This window comes from Plectropomus leopardus, chromosome 1, assembly GCF_008729295.1.
Source record: "Plectropomus leopardus isolate mb chromosome 1, YSFRI_Pleo_2.0, whole genome shotgun sequence".
NCBI classification, from domain to species: Eukaryota; Metazoa; Chordata; class Actinopteri; order Perciformes; family Serranidae; genus Plectropomus; species Plectropomus leopardus.
Genome location: NC_056463.1, coordinates 4,839,669 through 4,865,968, shown reverse-complemented (window position 1 = coordinate 4,865,968; position 26,300 = coordinate 4,839,669). Strand labels below are relative to the sequence as shown.

Genomic DNA, 26,300 nt, shown 5'->3' with positions numbered 1-26,300 from the left:
ATGGTTTGTTTATTATTTATAGGTCATGTTGCATATTTGCATATTTCTATTTTAGGTTTATTCTGGTGTCAGAAAGACGTCGCCCTATGTAGCCTACTTAGTGCACTAAGTGTCATGACAGCAAGCTGCATGCTTTAAACAGGTAAACATGATTTATAAAACCCCGGAGCACGAGTACTGAAAAACAGCCCTCTTAAATATTGTACATAGAAAACCAGTCTATCATCGCTCTTTCCATTTTGGAGCAGGCCCTGATTTTAATTACTATACATGGTGAATTAGCTAATGAATAATGAATGGATTCCTCACACTAAGTGCTCTGACTGCTAATGCACTTGCAGTTCTCTCACTCTACTACCCCCTCACACACTGCCAATGTTGCTTTCTGATTCTGTCTTTTTTTAGCCCCCTCCCTTCTCCGAATCTGATTCACACACACAATTTCTTCCCACCTCTGCTTTTCTCACTCTCACTCAGATTTGATTAGATTTCCCTCTGTAAGGAATTATTTAGTGATGAGAGTCGAGAATGAGACGGAGTTAGAGAAAGGCTCCGGGATAGAGGGAGACAGATAGTGGTTCTCAGGGGAGCGAGGGAGAAGGAGATAGGTGCTTCGAGGAAAGAGAGAGTGAAAAAAGCTGGAGGATTTAAGGTGCAGTGGAGCTGCAGACATGCAGAGAGAGACGGAGAGAGACAATGTACTCTGTGTGCCCAGCGTGCAGATCTTCAAATCCCATGGAACAAAAAAAAAACTACAAACATACATCCAGAAATATAGGGAAAATGTATGCATACAGAGAGTTGTGTGTTTTATCCTGAGGGAGAAACACGTAAACTCCAGACACAAAGTGGATTTTCACATACTATCTCCTATGGCCGTGTGCTATAGTTTGAGTGTGAAGAAAGTGGAGATTGTAAAGTGCTTGTAGGTGTAAATGTGTCTGTCTGTCTATACGTGTTAGCAGCGTGATGGACTGGCGACCTGTCCGCAGTGGTTATCACTCAGTGCATGATGGGACGAAGTCCAGCCTAAATAAGACACTGAATGCAACTAGTGACGTAGGAAATGGGTGAATGGATAATAACTATAACTGAGATGATTTTAAGTAATTTTATTTAGTTAATGCCACCATAATCTATATTTTGACACTAACAATCACAAGGTCTAATGTGTAGGTGAATACTCTTGGACTTAAACACTAATGACTTGTGACATTTCGTTTTTTATTTTTTATCGTGTGTGTGTATGTGTGTGTGTGTGTGTGTTCCCTTTCTAATTAGATTATCTTTGTGGGTGCATGAACATAGCACAGGCTGAACTCACCATGAGGTTTTTCTTGCTAAAACCTAATTTGGGCTTTTGAAAATGGCTAAACAAATACTGTCTTTAAGCTTAAAATACCCACTTCTGGTGGCACAATAATGGCCACAGATGCATTGATGACTCGCTATGAAACAAATAGTTTTAGAGGCAAAATCACCACTGACAGTAGGTGTAATTGTGGTTCGGGTAAATAGTGCTACATGCTATAAAACTGAAGTCAGCACTCCTTTTTATGGTGAATTTCAGCTGCAGTTATTCTCACAAATAAATAAAAATTTTAAAATCCAAAATGACATTTCTGTGAATAGTGCATGATGACGGGGCGTCCAGTAGCTCACCTGGTAGAGCATGCGCCCCACGTACAGAGCCTTAGCGGCTATTGATTAAGTTTCAAGTGTCCTTCCAAAATAAAGGCAAAAAGCCAAAAAGGTGGTGTGTTCTGATTGGTGCCATTTGTAGGGATGAAGAAAGACTTATCATGTGACTCTACAATTCATCTCAGCATCTTTAAGCTTTATTTTGGCTTTCTGGCCCTCATCTTTATTATCTTAGTTAATTTATTAACTGTACTTTAATGATGTTTTCAACAAGAACAGCCGGCAGCTGTTTTCAGCAAAATATCTCCAAAAACCAACTGTACACTACAAGCCCTGCACCACACAGCAGACAGACAGTTAGCGGCTGGCTGGTAAACACAGTGAAGCATTTAGCAGCTTAAGAGCCAGATATTTTCCTCAGGTGTTGTTTGAGACTAATAGCAGTGAATGTTGGACTTAAATTCTTCAGATGTCCACAAACACGACTTCAAGTGAATGCTAAGGTTGCTGCATATCTGCTGGATGCATGCTCAACTATCAACTATAAAGGTGGTATTTTGTCAGAGCTGCTTATTTCTGCTGAATTATGTATTTATTTTTTAAAAAATCCAAATATGGAGATTTCTTTTTAAATTAATTGCATGATTACGATTATCATTTAACTATAACTACTATTATAACCAAATTTTCGGATTGATGATGCCCTTTATATAGTGTAATAGCAGTTTAAAATGGCATAATCCATTCATAGATGGGACAGGAAATTTACATAATGTCTCATGCTTCATCATCATCATTTTATTTATGGCAATTTAAACACCAGAGCTGGCTGACAATAGCGTCACCAAAAGCAGAATTTTAGACTTTTCTAAAATCATAAATAATTTGCTGTACAAGGTGTATATTTGTTAACAAATAGCTTGTACAATCCATGTCTGGCTGGAACATGCATGTGTGAAAAGGGAGGAAAACAAGCTACATCCTCACATGAACAATAATCAGCAGCATGTACAGCGGCTGGACAGCTTCGCCTCGGGCTAACCAGGATTAAATATAAACAGTGTCAAATGTTTAAAGATAACCCAGGGTAATGTTAACTCGGGATTACAGCCCAAGGTTAACGGGTTAAAAGACATACATGCTGCAACATGATGTTTTGACCACAGAGCTTTTGGATTTGCACTGATTAACAACTGCAGCGTGATTCACAGAGGTTTAATTAGCGTCTTAATTTCACATATAATCATCATCATCATCCTCATCGCCATGCTGAGTAGCTGTATGGCAATGTAACACATCAAAAAACTAACGTACTGCAAAGGCATGCAAAATTTTAGTCTGTAAACATATGCACAGTTGCATTTTAGAGACTCTATGAAGCTGTTGCAGGGACTCAGGTAAAAGTTGTTTCCCCCATAAACCGTGTCTAATTTTTGTTTACACATCTATTCAGATGAATTTCATATCTACTAGTCAATAATTAACACTAAAATTAAAACATTTATTTGGATATCAAAGAATGGAAGTTATCCATTAAATGCCCAAAATTAAATTCATGTCTGCCAACCACAGACATGTAACACTGGAACATTATTATAAACAGGATATGTTGAAACTTTTTATTTCTTTTCATTTCAACAACACTGCAGTTAATGTTCCATTATGTGTTGGTTTTTGCACCAACAGAACACACACCAATTATGCCCAGAAACGCAACCAATGCCTAGCTAAAAATAAACAAATAAATAAATAAATAAATACTTATTTCGCTGGCAAAATCACTGCTGGAAATCCGCCGATGTCTTGCTAACAACCACATTTGATGGCACAGTCTTTTCTCGAAATGATGCCAAAATTAAACAACTTTTGGTTTTGCTGGCACAAACAATGCTGGAAATAATGCCAGTGTCTGCTTAATAAAATAACTTTTCAGTGGGCACAGTCAACACTGGAAATAATGCAGATTTCCTGCAGAAATAAACCGGTTTTGGTAGGACAATCACCGCTGAAAATGACACAGATGTTTCACAAAAAAAAAAAAAAATAGTAGTTTTGGTGGCAAAATCACCACTTAAAATGCTCTTATGTCTAAAAAAATGGTTTGGGTAGAAGAATCACTGCGGAAAATGACGCCGATGTCCTGCCAAAAAAACAGCCAGTTTCGGTAGTATAACCAACCCTTGAAATGACGCTGATGTCTCACCTAAAAGCAATTATTTTTGGTAGCACAATCATTGCTAAAAGAGTCCCGCTAAAAAACAACCAGTTTTGGAGGCTATATTGCAACTGGAGACGACACATGATGTTTCAATGGCCTAGACACCCCTGGAAATGCAGGCAGTTTCACAGTGGCAAACTCGCCACTGGAAATGCCCCAGTGCCTCGCTAAAAAGCAAACGATTGTGGTAGCACAAACACTGCTGAAAATGATGCCAATTTCTTCCTGAAAATCAAATGGTTTTGTTGTTTGTTTTCCGGAGCAGCAATCTACTGTTTTGCAGCCATCTTGCCCAGGTTTCGTACCATCTCCTCTAACTCTTAACAGCAAAGCCAGCTCTCATACATGTAGTCAAAACTATGTCACTTTTGAAACACTGACATAACAACAAATGTACAAACGTAACATATTTGCCATTTGCAGAAATGTGCCATGAATCATTTTCTTCCAGTGACTGGGCTGAAATGTCACACTGTGTACTGAAGAGAGTTCACTCTAGTTTGTACTACAGTATAATCTGGATGTAATGTGCTTGTGAGATGACAAAAACAAAAATAAAAAAAGGAACACACAAAATAAGAAACAACAAAACACCAAGGACAAACAAGGACAAGCCAATGGGGACAGAATATTTCAGGGAATAGAGATTTTGGCACAACACCAGCCCTTAACAGCTTATTAGCATGCCAGCTGAGAGTTCTCACCATGAACAAATAATGAAGGAAAAGCAAGATGGACTACCTACTGCATGCTGTCAACACTGGCTACACACAATCAATCAGCTATCAGCGGAGAGAAAACCAACACGGCCCCTATAGCACCACCACAGCTCGCCTGTTCAGCAGCTGCTTTGCTAGATAATAAAACATAATAACGCTGCGTAATGAGCATCATCGTCATCAGTGTACAAAGTTAAAAAGGCACATAATGTTTGTGCTGCAACAGGACAACAAATCCCAGGCCTTCCAAATGACCTTGCACAAGCGGAACAACAATACGGCTCGTGGCGATGATTTGTGATCCTCTTGGTAGATCTGAGCCTTGATGAGAGACTGTTTGTACAGTGTACATCCATCTCTTATAAAATTGTTGACTGCCACTCGAATAATTGCATTCTCCCTGCTTTGATTTCTGACTGACTTTAAGACGGTCTCCCACCGAGCGTCACGCATTCGCTGCTGAATTATCAAAGCAGATTAACAGAGAGAAAAGAAAAGAGGAGGGAGAAGAGGAGAGAGAGAGGAGGGAGAGAAAAAAATCCAAATCACACTACTGAGAAAATGTCTGCTCTACAGCTTTCATTTATTGAGTCCAAATATATTTGATGGTGGTTATTTTTAAACAGACCTTAATCCTCTGCTCACCCTTCACCGTGAGGTAGATAATTATAGTAATCTGGTCGAAGGGAATTGAATTTCCAAGCTGTGAATCGTTGCAGTGGGACGGACTAGTTGCTTTATGAAAGAAATTTATAGTGTCTTACAACTCTGACAGCAAGATGACAACACATATGCAGAGTGGAATATTGCTCAGGAGCCACTTTTGCAATTTTGAGCTATTAATTAGCACCAGATCCCCACATGGCAAGGATACATATTAAGAAGAATAGCTGAGAAGTACCCATTGTTCTTTTTGTTCTATATAGAGGACTAGGTGAATAGATTGCCTTCGAAGTAGGACAACCTAATGGCGCTCCCCTAATATTCACTTCAAATAAAAATCTCCCCTCTCCTTCCAGAAGCTCTGTGTCTTATGTTGGGAATTTCTTTTGAAGATATTCTAAGCAGGAGAGATTTAACATCCTCCCATTGTAGCCACACAGGAAAGAGCGTGTAATGTACACGCCATTCTTGTCCTGCCCTTGAGCAAGTCAGTGATTCCCCGCTGACTCGCTGCCAGCTCCGGGGGCGCTCCATGTGAAGATGACCCGACACTCTGACCTCCCTGGAGGGACTGAAGTGAAAAGAGAGTTGCACTGCGGGGATCAATAGAAGTTTCACACTGTTATCACTTTATTCAAGCAATTTGGGACAGAAGGCTTTAGCTTGCATTTAATCCTTGACCAAGATATGGAGGGTTTTACTGTACTGCCGTGACACTTAACTTACGGCCCGCAGACCAAATCTGGCCCCAAATAGGGTGCAACTGAAAATCACAGAAGTTTCTCAAAATCCCAGAAACATCCTAAAATGAAAGAAATGTCCCAAATCCCATAAATGTCTCAAAAACCTACAAAACGTCATAATATCCCACAAACATCCTTAAATCACAGAAATGGCCTAAAATCTTGGAAAAATCCCAAAATCCAAGAAATTACCTAAAATTAACAGAAACACCTTTACATCCTAGAAATGGCAGCACATTTTAGAAACATCCCAAAATTCTAGAAAATGTCCTAAAATCCTAGAAACAAGTATGGCGCTGCTGCAACTGGCCCCTGGCCTTCTTTTATTTTGCAAAAGTGCCCCCAAAACAAAGCAAGTTTAGCTTCCCTGCTCGACTGTGTACATGAGTAGTGCTCTCGCTGCAGTGCTTGTGTTTGTGTGAGTGTGTGTGTGTGTGTGTGTGTGTGTGTGTGTGTGTGTGTGTGTGTGTGTGTGTGTGTGTTTTTATAGCTATTTCAGGCAGAAGCGGGAACATAAGGTGAATGTGTGTGTGTTTATTTCACAGTAAAAGTTGGTAATTATCACTGTAGCAGAGAACAATATATAGGTGCTTTTAGAGTTGCAGAATATTAAAGAATCTACCTCCTTAGGCTCTATGACAAAGCATTATGGCATATTAATTTTTCTCACAGCATTTTAGTTTTTACAGTGCAATATTTAATGTTTTGTTGATGTTTGCATAAAGGTAATTATGCGTAAACAGCCTGCTTATAGCCTCACAGGTGCACCCTGTACTGTATGCTCTTTATGGAAGCCAGATGATTGGATTCTGTGTGCTTTTTAAACAATATAGGCCAATTCATATGGTGAAAGCCCGTTAACAAAACACAAGCTTTGTTTTCTCACAGCTTTCATCTCAGGCATTTTATTAAGACTCCAAACACGATTATGAGCGCCAGAGCCTGCCTGGCCCCAGAGTGGATACAGATCTGAACCCAGCTAGATGCCTCAGCCCCCGTCATCCATCACGGTTGTAGCGGGACAGAAACATCCCCTTAAATTTTTGAAAGAAGACCTGGTCACCATAATATATTAATGCTTACTGTCAGGAATACTGTGTCAGCTTTAGACAAGTTTCTCCCAAAATAAAGCCACCAGAAGTTCACACTGCTGCTGTGACATTTGGTCGAGTCAAGAGAAAAGCCCCGACAAAGCTGAGCAAGATGTTTCAAACAACCTGATCCCCAGAATAGATGTTGGCATTATACATTTCTGCAGTAGGTTACATTTGTGAGTTATAATGTCGGAAATATGTTCAAACTACATTTGAACAACGCTGTGGATTAAGTTTGATTATGGTTAGGAAAAAAAAACCTCAGGAAAATATTCTGATATGCATGAAGCATACAAACGTTACATATCCATAGTTTGCAGAAACATAAAATGCAACTAATCTTCTGATGTAAGGGGCGTTTCAAGGCAGACATAAGGCAAGCACCTCATATTTGTTTTCACATTATATTTTTTCATTTTGGTTTGAGAGAAAGCTACGCATGAAATTCAGTAGCTCCAGCCTTCATCTCTTCAGTCTTTCTACAGTCTACCTGTTTGGATGTATTGATTTGATGTTTGTGGGTGTGAGAGTGCATACTTCTGTTTATATTTTATCGACCTTAAACGCTGAAATAAAGCCCTGTTTTGGTACTGAGTGCAACTTCTGCTAAAACACAATTTTCTAAAAAATAAAAACTTTAACAAATGTTAACAGTACCTCACCACCGACCCAGACTGTATTTAACGACCTGGGAATGAGACTCAGCAATCAACTATCGTTCTCCAGAGTCTGCAGAGTCTTTAATGTTCATCGAAAGCAGCTTCACCATCACCTATCCTTTTACAAGACAAACACAATTTATGTTGCTATAATTACACACCACGGTAGCCTAAATATTATTCAGATTCAAACATCTAATCTGTGTTTCAGACACTGTGCAAAATTTGCAAAAAAACTGTGTCGACACCAATCTACATTCCAACAGTGTGTCAGCATAGGGATCTGCCACTGCATGCATAGTCTCAGCACTGAACTTATTAGAGACGTGTGAATGACTTCTCACATGCTGATAGCTATAGGGCACAATCCGGAGAAAGGATTCTCAACGAGAGATGGTGGCACATTGGTGGGCAGCAATCTTAAACAAAAGAACAAAAGACTGCACCACGTATGGTGCCATCTGTTGTCAGTATCCTGTCACCCCAGTGTGAGCACAAAAGCTCCAGAGAGAACTGCCTCCAACTTCTCCTATTCAGTCAATTTGCAAACTAGAATGGCCGGAATTCATTGGCAAATAGCTGTGACTGAACAGGGGACACTCCAGTGAACTAATCCCTTCGAGCACTCTGCATTTTGCAGGGAGCGGCAACCTGCCAAGACGGCCATTGAAGCTACATTGCTATTGTGTCATTTTTAATGCAACACTGTTGTCTTTCTCAACACTAACACTGAGTGACAGTATTTTGGCCTTTTGGAGGTTTTTCCACTGCACCAGTGATAGGCCGCAGTAAGGGAGGAATCTAAGTGGCTCTTACATATTGGAGTTTTTATCCATGGCCACAAACATTTGAAATTTAGGTGTTAAATCATGAAAAACAGCTTTGCAGCCCACGTTCTACAGCTTTAGAACCTTAAAAAAAATGACATTCAAAATGTTGTTAAAGTCTGTGTAAAGTGAATTCAGAGATTTGTTTCAAAGGCACTATAAATGTTGGAAACCGATTGTTGAAAACATGTTACAAAGAACCTTTACTATATAGTACTGAATTGTGGAGTGTGAATTGTGTGATTTTTTTGGTTATTCAAATTTGGTCAGGTGTTTAATAACATATCTTTCTGTGATGTGACAAACTCCGAACACATTTTAACTATCACTTTACCCAGACTTTAACACTAGGCTTGGGCAATATTACCGTATTACGCTATAGCACGGTATTTAGAAATCCAGAGGGTATGTCTTTCAATTATATATAAACACGGGTGCACCTTTTTCTACTAAACTCATTAGCCATATTTACACTACCTGTTCAAGGTGGGAATATCTCAACATTATGCCACCTCGCCATTCTGTATATAACATTCAATCGCAAAAGAGGGGATCGAGCGGTCTCACCTTTGAGTCAGGACAAGAGGTAGTAACAGCGGCATAACAAATGTGAAAAATGTAAAGCCGGAAAGATGCTACCGTGGGCGGCACTGTGGTAACGTTTTGATGACGTGATTATGTGTGCAACCCACCACGAGATTTAAAAAGCAGCCGCTAGCGGCTAATAAAAAGAAGAAAAAGAAAAGTGATGATGAGATTCACAAGCTCCTTCCCCCCTTTTTGGTTGTTTTTACTTGTTTTCTTTTTTTGCATATTTTCAGGTAATTTTCTTATAACTCTTTACTTATTTCTAGCTACTTTTTGGGTCATTTCTTGTTAAGTCGCTCATCGCCCTCTTCCCATGTTTTTTTTAAAGAGAAATCAAGCCAATTCGCTCAGATATCAAGGGGCTTAAAGGAAAAAAGGTGTGTGAATATTACTCCTCTTAACATTTTGTGTGTTTCTATTGTTATTTTTCTGGGAAAAAAATCAGAAAGATAGTAATGCACCCAGCATCAGGGGAGGGAGGTTGCAAGCGTTGCACACTTTTACCATCATATACTGTATACACCGGTGAAATTTCGAAAAAGGCATTAAAGTATGAAATATTACTTATCACCAAGCCTTCTCCTCAGCTCACTTTTTACAGCTTCTGAACCTGAAAAATATCACATTCAATATGCCTGTGTCATCTATGTGATGTGGAACCTTTTTAATTAAATATTTAATACTTCATCTTCCAAACAAAATGAGTGTCACGAGTTCATTCAGAATCTTTTGTCTGGCAGTCCAACATCAATGCTCGGCTGTATGTTCGCTCACTCCACCAACCACACAAATCCTCTGCTAAAGCAGTGATCTGTTTAACTACTGTAAGAAGGCAGCTTATGGGGTCTGTGCAGCTCATTATTCTGCCACTGCTGCCGGCTGTGTGTACTCACCTACCTAAACCCAGGCTGCCACCTGCTTTCTGCACCGCATGTGTTTCTACAGTTTTCTGATCATCGAAACACCGAAAATCCTTTGCAATGAGCATTAGTTTATATCTGTGTAGCCAATTACCAAGATTGTACCCCTGTGCATCTGAGTCATGCTAACATACTTTCCTGTGCCATGTTTTCATTTAGTCCCATCAGCCTTGACTCTGCTGCGATGCCCTTCCACCTACTATTGGCCGATCTTGCGAATCTCTTTTTAGGAACGCTGTCATGGGAGCAGATTGGTGGGCTTGACAAGTGACACGAATACTAAGAGCGCCCTCGCATTCAGTCAGTCTGCCACCCAGGGCATCCTGTCTTAATCCCTTTGCAGAGACCAGACAGAGCCTTGGCAGAGTGCATTTGAACATGGAGGTCCCTGCAGATTATTTAGCCCATGCAATTATCATAATGGAGGCAGCATACGGTAATACGTGAATTTCAATTGAATTATCACTTGAAAGGTGTCTCTTTAGCCCCTCGCTCTCACTCTCTCCAGTATTGGCACAAGATAGCAACCTTTCACTGCTTGCCTTAAATTAAAGCACATAAAATAACATACAGGTACTCAGACTCATAGATAATGTGACACTGTTTAACACAAGACGTAATACGAGTGCAGTTCCCTGAAAAACAGCTGCAGCCAGGTATACACTAGCCGTACTTATGGGGTACTTTTATATGCACACTGATATTATTCAGAATATGACAATATTCCAAATTTGATACAGGGCATGTAAAATCATATTCTGGTTTGGATATGAAAAACTAGGCCTTAGAAATATGGGACATGTTGGTATTACTGGGGTTTTAATAGTATTCGCTGGACATGTAGAGTTTCCTACACATCTACCACCACATATTGATTTTAAATTTTAGGAGCTTAACTGTTCACTGGTGGAAAACCTTGAAAAAAAACCTGGCAAAAAGCGACAGGTGATCTACTTTTCCATATTTTGACGTGAGAAATGACACGTTAATCAGAATATGCACGGCTGCGTGTAAATGAGAATAGTAGAATTAACATTTTCATTAGCCATGTAAATAGCTTAGTAGGAATATTTTTGTGGTCAAAACAAGAACAAAATACTGAACTGTATATTTTGTGAAGTTATGGTTCAATAAACTGTGGCATGTAGTGGTTTTATGTAAAACTAGACAAGCTAAGCCATCCATTGGTTCCATGTCATGGTAGCTTGTCAGGAAGGGGTCTAAATGGCACTTCAAAGTTAATCAGAATTTTGGCGAGGGGATAACTTTCATGGCCAGTTTTGAAACGGTCTCTTGACCTCTCACTTAAAGATATCTGAATGGTTGCTCAAGAGTCTCCCTTTAATAAACATGCATACTTTACGCCAATCCCATGCAGTTTTTGGCAAAAAACATGCAGGTTTTTTTTGCATTGAGTATAAATTTGTGCTTGTTGCTTGGTCTAAAATGAAACATTTTTGATTACCGGGGTCCCAAAACAGTCTTGGAAAGCATAAATTGGTTTTGACCTCATTGTTTAAAATTACTTATTATGACCTCAAGGATCACAACCTAGAGAAACTTTAAAGCCCAAAACTAGAGACCTTGAGCATTTAAATACAATTTTCATAGGGTTTTTTTTTACAATAGAGGGGGTTTCTGAAAAAAATGTAAAGAACCGAAGTGCTCGCTATCCAATTGCTAAAAACTGTAATTATAGCAGAAACCTCCAAATGTCAAGTGTTTAATATGAAATCACAGCATGGACATTTCTATCAAGTTCCTCAAGGTCTTGGTGTCTTAATGTGGTTTTATGGTGGGGTTTTGACCATTTTCATTAAGTCATCTTGAATGTTAAAAAAATTACAGGTGCCTTACCAAAAAGGGTTAACTGCATACTTATGACTACAGAGGCTTAACACGGTGTGTTGAGCTGCATCTTAAATTAATCCTCAGGTTTCCAGCTTTCAGATGATTTAAACCACTTCTATACTGCTGCTCTGCTATCTCCCCACGCCCCCCTTAAAAAAGACAAAAATGCGTCTATGATGGGTCTGCAAGTGACCCTTTGGAACATTAACCCTTTGAAACCTGAACGAATTGGCTTTATTTCTTTTAAAAACATGGAAAGAAGGCAATAACCAACTTAAGAATAAATAAAATTACTAAAAATGAAAAGTACAAGAAAATTACCTGAAAATTACCAGAAAAGTTGAGTTTTTTAAAAAGACAAGAAAAATGCTTTCAAAAAAGCACAAAAAATGAAAGTAATTCTTTTTTTTTTCTCTTAAGGAAATAACGTAAAAGGTGCTTTAAAAATTCTAATTATTCTGTATGATAATTTTTAAATACATAATTTTAGTAATTATAAATACCAAAATTCTAAATCTACATATTTCTTGCAGCTTTTCACGGTGCAAAGATTCAAATACTTGTGGAAGACATTTGAATCCAGCTTAAAAGGGTTAAATAGAACTGTCTTACATTTTAAAAAAGGTTCAATTTGACCCAGTATGATGGATTGACTTGTCATGTTTTTCTTATCATGACAGATTTATATGAAAATTCAGATTAAAAATATACAGTTACAATCACTTCACTAAAATATCCTTGTAATCTTGCAGTACAACGTGTGCTAAGATTCAAAATCTGCGTGCAGCTTCATATCTAACGTTGAGGGGTTGCGGTTTTAAAATCCTGCACTGGGGCCCGCCACACCGCGAGGCCACCACTGCTGCTGTCTCATTCTGACATACAGACTCTCTGCTCCACCTGAAAAAAAAAAAAGAAGCAATTTCCCTCCCCCACCTTGGCCTCAGTACGCAGAGTGCTGGTGTTAGGGAAAATAAATCTAGCAGGCTGTTGGGGTGCTGCTGACTTATCAGCCAAACTCTATTCTTTTAACAGGAACAGAAATGATGGCCCTTTCGTTGACTGGACGAGTCTCGGAATAGCAGAAATAGCGTATTTTCTTGAACATTTTTCATTCTCTGGGGGTGGTGTTATCCGACATACTGTATATTTTTTCAGTATTGTCACTGGCTTGCTTGCTGCAGCCAATTTTAAACTGTGCCTGTAACTAGGGTAAGTTCAGGCTGCTTACACTACAGGCCTTACTGCAGCTGTCAGATGCATCCTAATACTTGGTGTATTGTCACATTTAGTGCTTGTGGTATAATCACAACTGTCTTTTCCACTGACTGTTTACAGCTGATTTTTTTTCTTGTCTTTATCACCTGGTTTGGTTGGGGACAGCCGTTGTCAGATTGAAGCTCTGAAACAAAAGATTTTCAACACCAGTCACATTCAGTGAGTGTTTTTAAACAAGGCGTGTTGGCAATGCAGCCTCTCTGTGAGAAGAAATGCAGGACACTGCTGCAGTGCACTTTAGTCTAGTTCACAAAAAAAAAAAAAAAGAATGATGGAGACCATGTTTTGTTTATTTCCTTAGCTACATCCCGTGTGGAGTATTATTTTACTTAGCGGGATGCCCAAAGTGGAACAGAGAAATGATTATTTCAGCTCCAAATGGAACAAAATCTGAATAATTTCTGCACCTTCAATCTGATCTTTCAAAGTACAACTGACGGCAGCCGCAATCTTTCATTTTCAAGGTAATGAAAGTAACACAAGCATCCCGGCAAAATGACTGAAGTACAACAGCCGGGAGTCGCAGTATTTCATTTTGAGTGGATTCAAGGTAAAGGTAACATCAGCCTGATTGCACAGGAAATTCGTTCTATAATGTCTTTGTTGAAAAACGGCTGCCAACATGAAATGAAAAAAAAAAGAAGCTATAAACAAGGTCATACTAGTGGGTTACACTGAAGTGTTTTTCTCATCTTTATGGAGATAAAGTGCTTTGTGAATGGATGGCTGCCAAGGGTGACGGTGACAGGTGGAATGGGACTCTAAGCTATAGGGTGCTGGTTGCTATGACGACTGCAGTGACAGTACAGATTTAATAAAGCTGACCAAAAGTGTTCACACAGTTACTCTCTGAGCCAGAACATGTTTCATTTCCACATGCTTTCTTTACGCAAGTCAAGTTCGATATGAAGTTGTATAGAACAGTGTAATTCGGTTTTCAGAATCACATAAAAGCTGCATAGGCTGCTTTAATTTTAAAGCTGCACATATCGATTTTTGGACACTAAAACATAAATACAAGCTCATGTATTGACTCAACCCTACAGCAAATACTGTAATAGGGATGTCAGAAAGGCTGACACCCATTACCCTTTGAAACATGAGCAAATTAGTTTGATTTCTTTAAAAAGGGTTAGTGTTAACCCTCCGAGAAAGGCAAGAAATTATTAAAAAGTTAAAAGAAAATTACCTGAAAATAAACAAAAGAAAATGACCCAAAATAAAATTCTAACATAATTTACAATGATCAGCTGGTAATGCCAGTGGCAGGTCTAGTTGGACATTTCACAGATTTTAAGATATTTCTAGGATTTTTGATCGATTTTAGGCCATGTCTCTGATTTTAGGACATTTCTGGGATTTTAGGACATTTCTAGGATTTTAGGACATTCCTACAATTTTAGGACAGTATGGGCTAATGCTGTTTTATGCACTTCGGTATCTTATTTATGCTAAAAGTGCAAAAACAGTTCCCGGTGTATATCACATTTCCTTTTTTTTTTTGTGAATTAGAAAAAGGTTGGGAGGGCTAACCACACCCTATCAGGGACCAGATTTGGTCTAAGGGCCGTAAGTTGAGTATCACTGTTATAGACCGACATGTAACCGGTCAAAAGTATTCTCGCCGGTTAACTGGTTAACAGTTAATTGTGCCAAAAGAGGTCAAAAAGCCTGACAGAACTGCAGTATTGGCTGGCTCTACTCTGATTTCATTGTTATTACCAGGCTCTTTCATCGTACGCAGTCATTTGATTTAACGTTATGAGGAAAATATATTGATTAAGCTATTGGGTGACATAAGGGTTTATGCTCAAAAAGGTCAAAGCCCAATAAAGGTATATGGATCAGAAATATAGTTTATATAAAAAAACCCATTTATCCATCCATTTTTCCCCTGTCTGTACAGGCTCCGAGGATAAGGGGGTCCTCAAAGCTCATTATATACTGAAAATAAAGGTCTATGACGAGCGAGGCAGCGTTGTTTTCTCTGACTAACACAGGAGAGCAGCATGTAATCGAGGTCTGTTCAGCGTGGAAAAAAAAGTCGCACAGTTGACCTTCTGACCTGAGCTTAACCTCCACCATCCCCTCAGGGCAGCAGCACTTCCAGATGGCACAATCGTATTATTGAAAATCATCACAATTTTAGATGACCAGGCTCATTTTCTCCCGTCTGTGATGGAACGAGATTAAATTAAAAGAAAGGCAAAATTGAGAGCAATCAAACTGCCATCTGGAATTATGGTCAGACAGACAATCACTGCAAGAACAAAAACCTATAGACACATTTTAATCTGCTATCAGGCAATATGCTATGCCATTATGTCGGAAAGCGGTACAAAAGACATTAGTTTTAATCAATCTCTTGTTTCTGATGAGAAATGTAATATTATTATCAGCCATCCAGCTACTTTGTCCCATAGACTGATGATTGCAGTCCTGGCTGCTGAAATGTGACGGCCCTATTTTGTTTGCTTTTGTTGAGTAGATGGCTTTGAAACTGTCGTGACATATACTTAAAACTTTGGAGACGAGTGAGAAAAGCCAAGCAGTGAGTGGACAACTTGGCAGGATTTGGCAGGAATGACTTCTTGCCTGACGTAAGGGAGATTTAAAGGATCAAACTATTGTTTAAAAATTTCGGCAAGGATTTAAATAAAAGCGATGACTAACAGTGCAACTCACTGCCTTCTAACCATGGCAGTGTAAAAGCCAGTGAAATGACGACAGTAGATTTTGGAAAAGGGCATTATATTAAAGACAGCAACGTGTTCAGTGAGTCTCTCCGATGAAAAATGAAAAATGAAACAGATTTTACTTCTTAGCCGAGGTGGGAGTAAATCACACATGCGCAAGTTGCAAGTTACTGTGGTAAGAATCAAGCAAGACAAGTGTCGTCACTACTGTAAGTCGAGCAAGACAAGTCAAGTCATTGCTCAGGTCAAGCGAGTCACAAGTCAAGTCCTGTGAAATTCTGATGATACAAACTAGAGACAGAACACAATGCAGGAAAAGATGCTTAGAGTAATGTCGAATTATCAACATCCCACTCAAGTTTGCTGTTTAAGTGCATTGATATAATTTTTATCATTGTCAAGTATTTCATAAGAATTTGATGGATAATTGTAGACCTTGCATGCCGCTGTTCTCCTTTTACTGTATTTGAGAGCACAACATAATCCTTGAATCAAAACCTTTTTTTTGGGGTGGGGTGGGGTGGGGGGGTCATAGAAGGTTGCCAGGTTTGCATGCATCACACTAAAAAAATCAGCCTATTTTCTACAAATATATTTCTGTGCCTTTTTGGTCAACAAAACCCTCCAAAAGACCAAACAATGAACTGATAAATATAAATGGCCCACAGACTAGCGTACCAATTTTGTATTAATCTGCACCCAAAAACAGTCCCCAACAAATCAACAATTATTTTCTCTTGTTTAATATAACTATAGCTTTGTTTAAGGATAGTACTGGGCCTATGTTTAAAAAAAAGGTTTAAAAAAAGAAAGAAACAATGCATTTGTGATCTGTTTTGAAAGATTTTCTTGTTCAATAGTTACAAATGGGTTTTGGGATGAGTGCCACAGACATAGGCCCTTGTAGAAAAGTCAGTAAGTATCTAAAGATTAACTAAATCAGTGTTTTTGTTTCTGCCTGAGATTTGTTGACATTAAGAAAATTGTAAAATGTCACAAGCCTTAGCCTTTAACAGTCTCTCTCATGTTTTGTTGTTTTTCTAGGTAGCTTAGATGTTATTCATCTATATCTCCAAGGCACATTGTCTCTACACAGGGTCTTGTAAAAACCCAGATGGCCTGTGAGGTTACAACATCAGCACAAACGAGGTTAAAACAAGACTTGCAACAAACGAATGCAAATGTAATGAATCAGTAATGTGTTGAATAAATTAGCAAGATGACATTCAGTTCGACAGACAGCCCTCTAAGTGGCCACGGGCTTCTTTCTCCATCATGATGAGAGACTTGCCACATTTCATATCCCCTCATATTTTACCCACTCTATCAATTTCACACTCACTGGATCAGCTGCAAATGACTGATCAGTAATTGTCTAATAAACAATTTGACTTCATTTATTTGGCCATTGTTAAGATGCCTTTTCCTCCCCCCTAAGTGTTACGATGAATTATAAGTTGAATAAACATTTTTCATGTTCTTTGTAGAGACTTAAAGGGGACCTATTAAGCTAATTTTCTGGTTTAGACTTGTTTACATGCCTTAATGTTAACACTTTGTTTTCTTCATACTGTCTGTGCTGGAACATCTGTACTCACCCTATGTCCGAAATGCTCAGTTTTAGCGCCTGTCTCCTCAAGTCTCCGTCCCGAAAAAGCCCAGTTTGCTCTGACCAGTCAGTATTTAAAGGTCTTCTGTATCTCGGCGTCTCTGCAGCATCATTTCAGTTAGGGAATGGCTGTAACAGAGAACAAAAATGGCACTTACTACATGAAAAATAACCAATAAAAGCCTCTAAACACACAACTGGACATACACAGCATGAAGGACTGTAAAGGAGAATAGTGGCAATTTTTACCATTATAAAAAAAAAAAATCCCCAATATAAGCTCCTAAACCCAGTGGGAGATGTTTTTAGCAGGGATATGATCCGAAATTGGTGAAAAATGTACAATTTTAGAAACCGCAATTACATGTTGCCCTGAGTTAAGCATGTAACTACATGCAGTGTTGTACCTGCAGCCTGTAAATGACTGTAATTGAGAATAGTGGCACTTTTTAACATGAAAAATCATTGTCAATCAATCAATGTGATTCCAAAATTGTTAAGAAATGTACAAAACTGGCAACCAAGGTTGCATGTTTCCCTGACATTAACATGTAGCTTTGTGTATCAGTGTTCTTGCAGCAGGTCAACAGTGGCACTTTCTACCTTGAAAAATCACCAATAAAAAGCCACTAAACCCAATGGAACATGTTCCAGAAGGATTATGGATATAGGATCCGAAATTTTGGAGTAATTTACAACACTGCAACCAAGATTAAATGTTTGCCTGACATTAGCATGTAGCTACAAGTAAGTGAGAAGTGTACTTGCCCAGATAGCCCAAGGACAAAAGTGATTTCTAGCATGAAAGATATCGACAATATAAGCTTTTAAACCCAACAGGACATGTTCCAGCAGGAATATCCGAAATTAGGAAGAAATGTACAGTATCGACAACCAAGATTACATGTTTCCATGAGGTTAGCACGCAGCTATATGTAGCAGTGTACTTGCAGCTGGGAAATGACTGTAACACTACTTTAATTGAATTGTTTTTTACGACATCTATTGCACGTCTATCCATCCTGGAAAAGGGATCCCTCCTCAGTCGCTCTTCCTGAGGTTTCTACCATATTTTCACCCCATTACAGGTGTTTTTTCGGAGAGTTTTTCCTGAGTCGATGGGAGGGTCTAAGGACAGAGAGATGTCATATGCTGTAAAGTCCTTTGAGGCAAATTGTGATTTGTAATAATGGGCTTTATAAATAAAACAGAGAATAGAACTGAAATTGGTGAGAAATGTATAACACACGTTTAGGGGAGCATGTAGCTACATGTAACATTGTAACTGCACCACTGGGAAATGACTGTAACAGAGAATAGCAGCACTTTCAACCTTTTACACACAGGGATTAGTTCTATATATTCTACATACTGAATTATCTTATTATTTGAAACTTTGGCTTAATATGAACATTCTTCATTGTAACTATATGTAAGACATAAAATACAGAAAAGCCTCACAGGTCCCTTTTAAAGTTAATATAATGTATTATTGCTTTTAATGAATGTGAAAACCATCTCCTTTTTGGGGATGAGGGATTTGCGATTCCCAAAACCATATTAAGCAAGAGTGTTAACAGCAATTTTGCAGGATGTAGAGTGTCATGATGACATTGGGTATTAACTATGATAATATCAGTATTAGAATATTGCGGCACACATGAGATTAGCATGCTTACTGCTGAACATGTTACTATGTTTATCTGATAGTAAAAGTGCAAATTGAGATGTTTGTCACTTTGTCATTTGGTTGGAATAATCTCATTGTACATGAAACGGTCCAAATCCCCCCTTAGAACTCTGTGGGGAAATGTTTAATATGCCAACAAGCCAAGACAAACATCAAAATCAAAATGTGACTGCAAAGCAAGTTGTTCAATAATGCAACATTTCTTGTTACGTTTCATCCTCACAGTCGTATTATCTTTCTCAAATTGACTGGTGAGGAGCAGTGTTAACATAATTCCTCTCATATTCATACCATGAGACTGTGAAACAGAGATTTCATTTTTTCAGAGGTGTTACCTAATTCTTGAGTGGTAGACACTGGGTTATTTGTATCATAGACTGCCAGGCTCGCTTCCCTGGTGTGTGGGAACGTCCAGGCGAACACGTTTGGCTGGTTGGCGTGGAATGCCGTCGTTTGCAGTGCGCAACACTGACAAAATCCGCTCATCTGATATTGTAATTTAAGTGCTCTGAAACACTCTGTGTTATGCTACAGTCTCTTTGCAATGCGCACCCTGATTGAGACATATGTTACCCCAGCACTTCTCCAACAAACTCATTAGAACAAACGAATTTGGCAAATCACAGTGGTGTCAGACATAATGCCTGTGGCGGCTGGTGCAGGAGCAGAAAAGTAAGGGTGGGTGTGTTTTTATGTCGCTGGCAGGATTTTAAATGTAAGCAGCTACTGCTTTCACTGGCTATGAATACATGTTGAGCATGCCTAGATGGAATTAATCCATGCAGTGCTGCACCAACAAAAAGAGGAAGTATGTTAGAACCCTTTTTTTTCTTCTGCAATCCCTTTATGTAATGAAGCATTTTGTACTGATAAAATTTATTCAGATTAAATGTTTTATGAAGAAGGCATGTGGCCAAAGCTATAATTACTCTATGAGTGGTAGATCAACACTCTTATTGCTCAATTTAGTATTTTTCTTGAAGCATTCCAGTGGAAATTAAAACAGATGTTTTACTGAGAGCTGAAATATTCTATCAGTGTGTTTGTTGCTCTTTTATGGACCCCTCTTCTTTTCTTGTTTGAGTCATTTTATATAGTGCACAGCCTGCGCCATCAGACACAGTGACTGTAAGTGCTGGGCATGGCGTCACAGGACTATAGACACCCTCAACGAGAGTGAGAGAAAACTGCATATTTTTACATGTACCTCTGTGATGCAAGTATTTGTTTTGATCAATCATGAGTTGATCATTCAGTATGTTTAGTCGAGTTACTGTTATAGCTTGATTAGGCCATTTAATCAGACTGCTGTCCCTGTCCAAATATAAAAGCACTGGGGGAGAATCCATTTATTGATGGAAGTATGTCTGACTCCACCACAGATGGTAGAGATATGCCTCCTTTCAGCTAGTTGCTAGAAACCCATATTATTTATACAGTCTATGATATAGACCGAGGGGGGGTATGCAAGTATTCAAATACAGTGTAAATTTAAACTGATATTGATTTTTTTTGGGTGTCTAAAATATGTTTTTCTTCCATTAAAAGTGAAACTTGACTGTTCCCTCAACCTGGTCTGACAGTTTACTGTGACTTACAAACAGCTGCTCTCTTCCATCCATGTGATCTGATCAGCTGTGAATGGATCAACAGATAAATTATCAGCTCTGTGAGTGACGTCACTGATCCGCAAAAATGTCCGAATTTAGAGAGAGATGATACAAAGGGACACACAGCCATTTTAAAGATGCCACATAAATAAATATATATCAACAGAGCGTCCCCACCCCATGCATTTGCAGTCATTTGTCCTGAAAATGAATGCCAAATGTAACCTTTCTCATTACAGACAAAGTCACAGACAGGCTGTAAAAAAGGTTAGTAAGAGCAGCCGGGAGGCCAGTGATGATATTGTGGTTACATCTTTGTAATATCTTTATCTTTACTTACTCAGCCTTTCTCTCAAACTCAGTCCAGACTAAATTCTACATACAACATTCTAGCACTGCTTGGATGGAGAGATCAGCACATCCAACTGCATCTTGTCTTTACATCACTGCCTATGAAAGACGATCACAGCTGTTGTAGATAAATATTTGTGACTTCTGCAGAGTTATTTGACCAGGGAGTGAATACCGATTGTAGCCTTTCCCACTAAAGACACAAGACAGATGTTAGTGGGTGTTAGTGGGTTTTTTTGTCAATTGAGAGGGCTTTTGCTGGTAGCACAGGGTGGTTGTAATTCCAGCCAGACAAAAATGAGCTCTTGCCAGTGGGAAGCCTCATTCGATCTGATTCCCCAGCAGAGGCTCATGTCTCCACAGCCTCCCTCCACCACGGCTGGCGTGGCAGCCCGGCTGGTGTGAAACCAAGCCACATGTAGGCTCATTTCTACTGATTAAGCTAACCACTCATCCCCACTGGAGAACATTTCCACCTCAGTTAACAATTTTTACAGTTTAGAAAACACCTGTCATAATACACTCATTTCTTCTTGCTCGTGGGTTGATGGAGAGAGATGATTAACAGGATAACTTGAATTGGAAGAGTTGGAAAGAGACAAGGAGAATACTTAAATGTAAGGACCCAGTAGGCGAGGTTAATGTGTCTTGCGCTAGGCAAGAGTGCTTTGCTCCTGGCTAAGGCATTAACTGCACTGAAGAATAGTGTCTGCTTCACTTAATGGCCCAGCTTGACACAATGCTGTCACATTTTATAATTTCACAGCATATAAGATATGTTTTGAATACAGCATATATTGATTTATTTGTAGGTTATCATCTTTGTGGGCAGAAGATAATAAGGGGTGATAGCAGCACATCAACACTGCTGTGTGGAAGTGGATGGTACAGGCTGTACTGTATGTGTATGAATGTCTTGGTCTATTTTTATCTTGAGCACACTCACTCGGGCATATTCTTAGACACTTTGGCTGAATGGGCTAATCTAATCTAATTTAATCTAATCTAAGATAACAGAGTAACGAGTTTCTTGTTAGTCACTTGATTTGAGAGATACGTTCTGCTTTAGTTACACAGGGGCAATATCAGGCCTCTTCACACTCTTGGAAGGGATTTTCGTGGGACAATAAATTGGATCTTAATGAAAAGTAAACAGCGCTACAATACAGCTTTGAATAAAAAAGGTATTAATCATGAATCAATGAAAAATGCTGTTTTTGAAAGCCTAGGAAATGCAAAAGAGATAAATTGTTTCGAAGGCAATAAAAGGCTATAGAATATTTCATCAAAAAGTCGAGATAGTGAAGAATAACCCTCATTGTTTTGTCATCGAATAACATTTATCAACAACTTTGTTAATATGTTGTGTTTTACGTCAAGATAAAAGCCATAGCACAATTTCATGCAAGAATAGCTGGACTTTCTCTTTGTTTGCCAGTGAATGCATTTCACAGGATGCAAGTATTTGTTTGTGGCAGTGCAGGGCTTCATTCATTGAGTGCAATGCTAAAATTGCAATGTTAAAATTTTTATGAAATGGCTTTGTGTATTAAATAATTCCAGGCTTAGGATTCAAGTGAGTAAGGGGCTTACAAGAAATTGATCAGATGCTAAGTTCTCGTTTTTCATTTTCAGTCTCCAGTGCAGATGCATCAGCTTCTGTGAAGTCTGGAAATCTGGGACAATCCAGGGTTAGAGAGCTAACAAAAAACTTGTAATATTCTGTATATGGGCAGTATATGACAATTAAGTAAAGCTGTTAATTCATCTTGCTCTAGTTCTTTCAACATTCGAGGCACATTGTATTGTGTAAGTAGATTAGGGCTGCAAGTAATGATTTTTTCCATTATCAGATAATCTGTTGAGAATTTTTGGATGTGCGGTTTGGAGTATGATTCAAGAATTATTGTGCAAAACGCCTACTATGATATCCCAGAGCTCCAAGTTGCATCGTCAAATTGTTTGTTTCCTCTCACCAACAGACTAAATCTCAAAAATATTTTGGTTTTTATTTTCTGTCAGTTAATTTTCTGGAGACCAACTACTCAATTTAGCACTAAAAATATCTTGAATTGAGCCAGTGATTCTTAAACCAGTGTTTGTACAAGATGCTTGAGATGCATTAAGTACTTGAATTTGGCACTCAGAAATTTAAGTAATGGAATACCGTAAAAATCTAACATTTTTCAACTCGGTCCTTAAAAAAATCTTGAATATTACTGAGAAGAGAACACAACTGTATAGTATTACATGAAACATATTTTAAAAATGAGCCATGCTTGCTATGATATTATAAAGCCGTGTGAGCGGTATGAGCTGAGATCGTCAATGGGCTGGTAAACACCAGTAAATAGTCAGCACCAAGATGTTTCGCTAACCTACAAAACACTGACACCAGAGCAGCATCAGCCGTAAATGCAAGTTTTACTCACAGCTGCACTGTACTCTGCTCTCTGTATTTCTGCACATCTTGATAATATTAACCAGTTAATTGATATTAAGTTAATTTTAAATCTTGAGGCACGTTTGCTTCATTTACAAATTTGCAAAATTCTTTTGAACAACATGGTTGTGGAGGAAACACTTTCATTCTTGAAAATAAAAATGAATGCTTTAAAAAATACTCGAGTCTAAGTATTGTACTTAAGTCTTTGAATTTGACTGCCCCTGCCTGTACAAACCTTGTGTAACTCACAATAGGAATATCAACAATGTTGCTACTATATTTGGTGACTAAATATTTTTTCTCTCTGTTTTCTTCTTGTTGCAGAGCACACAAACAGCAGATGAACTATGAATGCTGAACACAATGATCTCCTCCCTCCAGCGCCAGACAATGAGAGGTCGTAGGCTGAAGGGGGCGCTGTCCAACCCCCTCTTTGTGCTGCTTTTGGCCCTCCAGATCCTGGTGGTGGCTGGGCTGGTTCGTGCTCAGACCTGCCCTTCCGTCTGCTCATGCAGCAACCAATTCAGCAAAGTCATATGCACCCGCCGCAGTCTACGGGACGTCCCAGATGGCATTTCCACCAACACTCGCTACCTGAACCTCCAGGACAACCTCATCCAGGTCATCAAGGTGGACAGTTTCAAACACCTGCGCCATCTGGAGATCCTGCAGCTGAGCAAAAACCACATCCGCAGCATTGAAATCGGCGCCTTCAATGGACTGGCCAGTCTCAACACTTTGGAGCTCTTTGATAATCGGCTCACGACAATCCCCAATGGAGCATTTGAGTACTTGTCCAAGCTGAAGGAACTGTGGCTACGGAACAACCCCATCGAAAGTATACCATCTTATGCCTTCAACCGGGTCCCCTCGCTTCGAAGGCTGGATCTAGGCGAACTGAAACGTCTCTCCTACATTTCTGACGGCGCCTTCAAGGACTTGAGCAACCTGCGCTACCTTAACTTGGGAATGTGCAACCTCAAGGAGATCCCCAACATCTTACCTTTGGTGAGACTTGAAGAGCTTGAGATGTCAGGAAACCAGCTCTCTGTTGTCAAGCCCAGCTCATTTTTAGGATTGGTGAACCTCCAGAAGCTGTGGATGATGCATGCCCAGATCCAAACTATTGAGAGGAATTCCTTCGATGACCTTCAGTCGCTGGTGGAGCTCAACCTGGCTCACAACAACCTTACCTTTCTACCACACGACCTCTTCACACCGTTGCATCGCCTGGAGCGGGTCCACCTCCATCACAACCCTTGGAACTGCAACTGTGATATCTTGTGGCTCAGCTGGTGGCTGAAGGAGACAGTACCCGCCAATACTAGCTGCTGCGCCCGCTGCCATTCTCCTACGGTCTTTAAAGGTCGCTACATCGGGGAATTGGATCACAGCTACTTCCAGTGTGATGTTCCTGTCATTGTGGAGCCACCCAGTGACTTGAATGTGACAGAAGGCATGGGTGCAGAGCTTAAATGTCGTACAAGCTCGCTGACATCCATCAGCTGGCTTACACCAAATGGCTCATTGGTGACACACGGGGCTTATAAGGTGCGTTTGGCCGTACTCAATGACGGGACACTTAACTTTACAAGCGTCACAATGCAGGACACTGGGACTTACACCTGTATGGTAAGCAACACAGCCGGCAACATTTCTGCCTCTGCTGTGCTAAACGTCACTTCTGTGGAAAACAGCGGGGTGACCTATTTTACCACAGTCACTGTGGAGACCATTGAGACCCCAGGGGAAGACAGCCAAACGCCACTTCCCCCATTTGGCTGGGTTTCATCCTCTACAACAAAAGGTACTCCTGTTTCAACAAGGACCACAGAGCGGACTTACACCATTCCAGTTCTTGATCTGGATGGAGAGGGAGCCCTCAATGGCCTGGATGAGGTGATGAAAACCACCAAGATTATCATCGGCTGCTTCGTGGCCATCACGCTCATGGCTGCTGTTCTGCTGGTAATTTTCTACAAGATGAGGAAGCAGCATAACCAGCAGGACCCCGACGGCCCTGCCTCCTCCATGGAGGTCATCACAGTTGAAGAAGAGCTCGCAGGCGTTGCTGCCATGGAGAGACACCTATCGCTGCCCCCTCTGGAGCACTACAACCACTACAACACCTACAAGAGCACTTACCACCACGCTCCAATGCTCAGTACCATACACAGCTCAGCCACACAGGAACCTTTACTGATTCAAGCCTGCTCAAAAGACAATGTACAAGAGACCCAAATCTGATCTTGAATTTGACTTAATATCCAGTATCAGCAGTTTCATACTTGGAGTACAATGGACCAAAACGTGTCGATGAAAAAAGTCAAAATGACATTGACTTGAGTTGATGTCGATAACGGCTATAAATCAGCATTTGGCAAAGGGACGACATATGATACTTTAACAAGTGTCTTTACAAAAACAAAGATTATTTATTAAAAGTATGTCTAGTGGCTAAATGAAGAAAAACAATTTGTGATAGCTTTTTAGCTCATTTTATTTCTCTCTCTCTCTCTCTCTCTCTTTCTCTCTCTGTAATACTGCACAAGGGAAAGAATGGTTTACGAAAAGCGATAAGGAAAAGCAGCTCATGTGAAACCACTGCAGAAATTGGCCTTAAACGAAAATTATTAACATTAATTTAACACTTTAATTTGACCTAATAACAATGTATTTTGTTGAAGGGCATTGCTT

The 26,300-nt window shown here is 39.5% G+C and overlaps 1 protein-coding gene across 1 annotated transcript in view; it reads left to right on the top strand.

Annotated features, from left to right (window-relative positions):
- LOC121944983 (leucine-rich repeat-containing protein 4C-like) overlaps positions 1-25,988 on the top strand; it is a 61,473-nt gene extending 35,485 nt beyond the window's left edge. Inside the window, exon 2 of the mRNA XM_042488974.1 lies at positions 23,928-25,988. Within this exon, the coding sequence (XP_042344908.1) occupies positions 23,955-25,850 (1,896 nt within the window). The 5' untranslated portion in view covers positions 23,928-23,954 and the 3' untranslated portion in view covers positions 25,851-25,988. The remainder of the gene's footprint in view (positions 1-23,927) is intronic.
- Positions 25,989-26,300: the final 312 nt, after the last annotated feature.